The sequence below is a fragment of the Austrofundulus limnaeus genome, unplaced genomic scaffold (assembly GCF_001266775.1).
Source record: "Austrofundulus limnaeus strain Quisiro unplaced genomic scaffold, Austrofundulus_limnaeus-1.0 Scaffold339, whole genome shotgun sequence".
Lineage (NCBI taxonomy): Eukaryota > Metazoa > Chordata > Actinopteri > Cyprinodontiformes > Rivulidae > Austrofundulus > Austrofundulus limnaeus.
Window position 1 is genome coordinate 446,201 of NW_013952741.1, and position 3,258 is coordinate 449,458.

The 3,258-nt window shown below is 33.8% G+C and overlaps 1 protein-coding gene across 1 annotated transcript in view; it reads left to right on the plus strand.

The window, feature by feature from the left end:
* dnmt3ba (DNA (cytosine-5-)-methyltransferase 3 beta, duplicate a) overlaps positions 1–3,254 on the plus strand; it is a 52,174-nt gene extending 48,920 nt beyond the window's left edge. The window contains exon 25 of the mRNA XM_014022690.1: positions 309–3,254. Within this exon, the coding sequence (XP_013878144.1) occupies positions 309–459 (151 nt within the window). The 3' untranslated portion in view covers positions 460–3,254. The remainder of the gene's footprint in view (positions 1–308) is intronic.
* The last annotated feature ends 4 nt before the right edge of the window (positions 3,255–3,258 follow it).

The following is a 3,258-nucleotide window of genomic DNA, read 5'->3' on the forward strand; positions in this document are numbered from 1 at the left end:
GTGGTGGCGACCCGCGACCATGGAGATATAAACAGCTTTTTATAAGGTAAAAATAATATAACAAGGTCTTTGTCTGCAATGATTAGACATGTTTTTTTATTATTGTCATTAGTGATTATCTCAGTTTCGGCTAAAAGACTTGACAAAATCCTACACACTGTGCCTTTAAAAAACCTGCTGAAGTGGGAGTGTAGGTAGGAGGTTCTTAAAGGGACAGAGGCCAGTTTTAAGGTGTTTAGATGGTGTTTCTGGTTTTAGATAAAGTTGTTCCATTATTCGTCACATTTGTTTCTCATCTGTTCTTTCAGGATCTTTGGCTTTCCCAAGCACTACACAGATGTGAACAACATGAGCCGGAGCCACAGGCAGCAGCTCCTGGGTAAATCCTGGAGCGTCCCGGTCATTCGCCACCTGCTCGCCCCACTGAAGGATTACTTTGAGTGTGAATCAGGACAGTGATGTGAACCTTTACATCACGGCTCGTCCTTCCTTACCTTCAGAGTTCTTAAAAAAAAACCTCACTCAGCATTTTAGATTTTAGCTCTTTTAATCATGTTTGTCTGTTGATCATGTTCGTCCACCACTCGCAGATTGTGGTCTTTTTTTTTTTTAGTGATGTTGGTGTGATGCTGACAATGGTGCTAAACACAGATCTGTGTCACAAAGTGGGAGAAGTTTAACTCTAACCATACTCAGGWTTTAAATTTCTRATTCATGTTTACAATCATGAAAAAGTGAAATAGAAGCTTCACCTCTCAGCTCAGCAAGTATTTGATGCTTTTAGTTTCAAATAAAATGCAGCAAAAATAGGTCTTGTTGATCAGCAGTGTACTGTAGTGTCAGCTCGATAAAACATAGTGTTATATGCACACTTGCTTGACTTTTTAACTAAACTTAGCACAAAACGTAAGAAATTAGTGTTTGGTAGATTGTTTCTTTATTGTAACAATGCTTCTTGGCAATAACTCTTATACCCTTAGAAAGCCTGCTAATTTCCTTTTTAAATGGTGCCACATTTATAAGGATCATGCCTTTGTGGGATGAGTAGTAGAGCTGAGTGTGTGGGTTGTGCCAAACAGTTTATTTTGTTGTTATTGACTCTTGTTTTGAGCTTCTGGTGCCTCCAGGTGCTGCCAATCAGCTGCCTGTGAGCTGAAAGTGAGGGCTGAACTGACATTCATCAGGTCTTAAAAACACAACTTTAAATGAAGTTGTGTTTATCTGGATATCTAACTGGTGCAGCAGGTTGTTTCAGTTCCAGGTGATATTTCAGATTTCTTGTTCCAAGTGGATAAAAATCACTCATTGCAGTCTTTATTCATTGACTTCATAAATTGTAGGTATAATTTATCTGCTATCATAAAAGAAAGGTTTTAAAAAGGGTTAGAACCAGCTGAACAAAAAGAGCCACTCCCCTCACTTTGTGAAACAGTATCTAACCTCCATCTTTACACTGATTTAAACATATTTCCAAATATTTGCTCATTTTTAAACACCTGACCTGTTTTACATTGTTTGCTTGAGACTTTCTAATCTTTAAGTTTGTTGGGATTCTGCTCCTCCTGATTCGATCGTCATTTGTGATTCATTTGAATGTTTTTACCTCCTGATGACACTTTTTAATCTTTTTTACTACTTTACTATCCAAATTGCTTTTATTTCACTGATGAAGCAGTACTTTTACCTAAAATGGCCTTATTAAGTTTAAAACTGGTCACATTTTATAACTCAAGGGCTGAAACATTTTGGTTTTGACTCATTTGTGACATTTGAAGCTTTTTTAATACATATTTAGTAGATATTTAGTTGTGAACCCATGTGTCACAAAACAAGACACATTTTTTTACAAGTTGTACTGTGACTGTTACAATTTTTACCCAAAGGTTTTTTTTTTATCTTTGTGGGTTCTTTTGTGAAAACTAAGTGCTCTGTAACAAATATTTTACAAAAAGCAAAGGAATAAATAGAAGCCATGAGAAGAAAAAGGGAATAACAAAAGAAAAAAGGTTTCAGAGCTGTAGAAAGTATTCTTACAATAAAAAAGAGGAACGAGTTAGTCTTGAGTATTAAAGATTCCTCATCATCTGTTTTTTTAACACTTTTTAATCATGTTGCTTTCAGTCGTAAACAAAGCAGCAATCTTGGTTTGAATTATTTTTACACTTTGTCCTCTTTATATTGGATGTAGAAGTCACTGAATGTTGAGTTTGTTTTAGTTTGAGGTAAATTACAGATGGAATTTGGATGACTGTGAAACCTGACCGCTTTTGAACCAAAAGCATTAAAAGCTTTGATTAACCTGTGAATAAATTCCTGCAAACAAATTAGAAAATAAGCATAGAGCTGCAAAGTAAGCCTTTAAAAATGGGTCAGTTGAGATTTTATTGCTCTTTTTTTCCTCAAAGTTTAGCAAAATAAAAATATAATTAGTTAGTTTTTAAAAAGTTGTATTTTACTACTGTTATTTTAGTTTTTCTTTGATTTATTAGGCTTATTTCTCCTGTTTTTTCCTGATATTTTCATCACGTATAAATCTTGATCATTCACTGTAAGCTAAAATACTAAAAAAATATTTCTTACATGCCTTTTTTTTTTTACTAATTAGTTTTTTTAGTTTTTAACTAGTTTTATATTTGAAAGGTAGAAATGAAAATGACACGAATCAAGTACTGGATAGCCAATCATGACTGAACATCAAGAACTCAGCCAACAGGCTTTGGACACATTTTTAGTATTTTTTTCCACTTGAACAGGTTTTAATGTTGATTTTTTTTTTAGAACAGTAAACAATGAAATTATTATCTTTGCTGCGAAAATTTGTGGATTTCAGATTTTGTTTAATGTTGACACCACCAGATTTGATTGTTACTTTTTACTTTAGGAAACTTCTGTCACTATCAGCAGTTTATCCAGGAAGCTGTGGCCTCATTGATTATTCATTAAACTAGTTCAGTGTAGAAGGTCCAGGATTTATGGTTCTTATTTAGGTTAGATATCATTTGTTTTGTTTTTGACAACAGCTGTTTTAGAAAAAAATAATGTTCTAAAAAGATCTGATGTCACTTCATTATGTGACGGTGCTGTTGGTGCTGATTTTGCATGTTTGTTCACTGTTTGTACTTCTGATTTAAACAGACGCATCTGAAAAACTCATTCTGTAGGTTTTTGTTTTGCAGTGTTTTTATCAGAAGTTTGTAGGAAACCTGTTTAATTTCATGTTAAATATCAAAAGACAATAAATGCCTGTGATTTAATGTC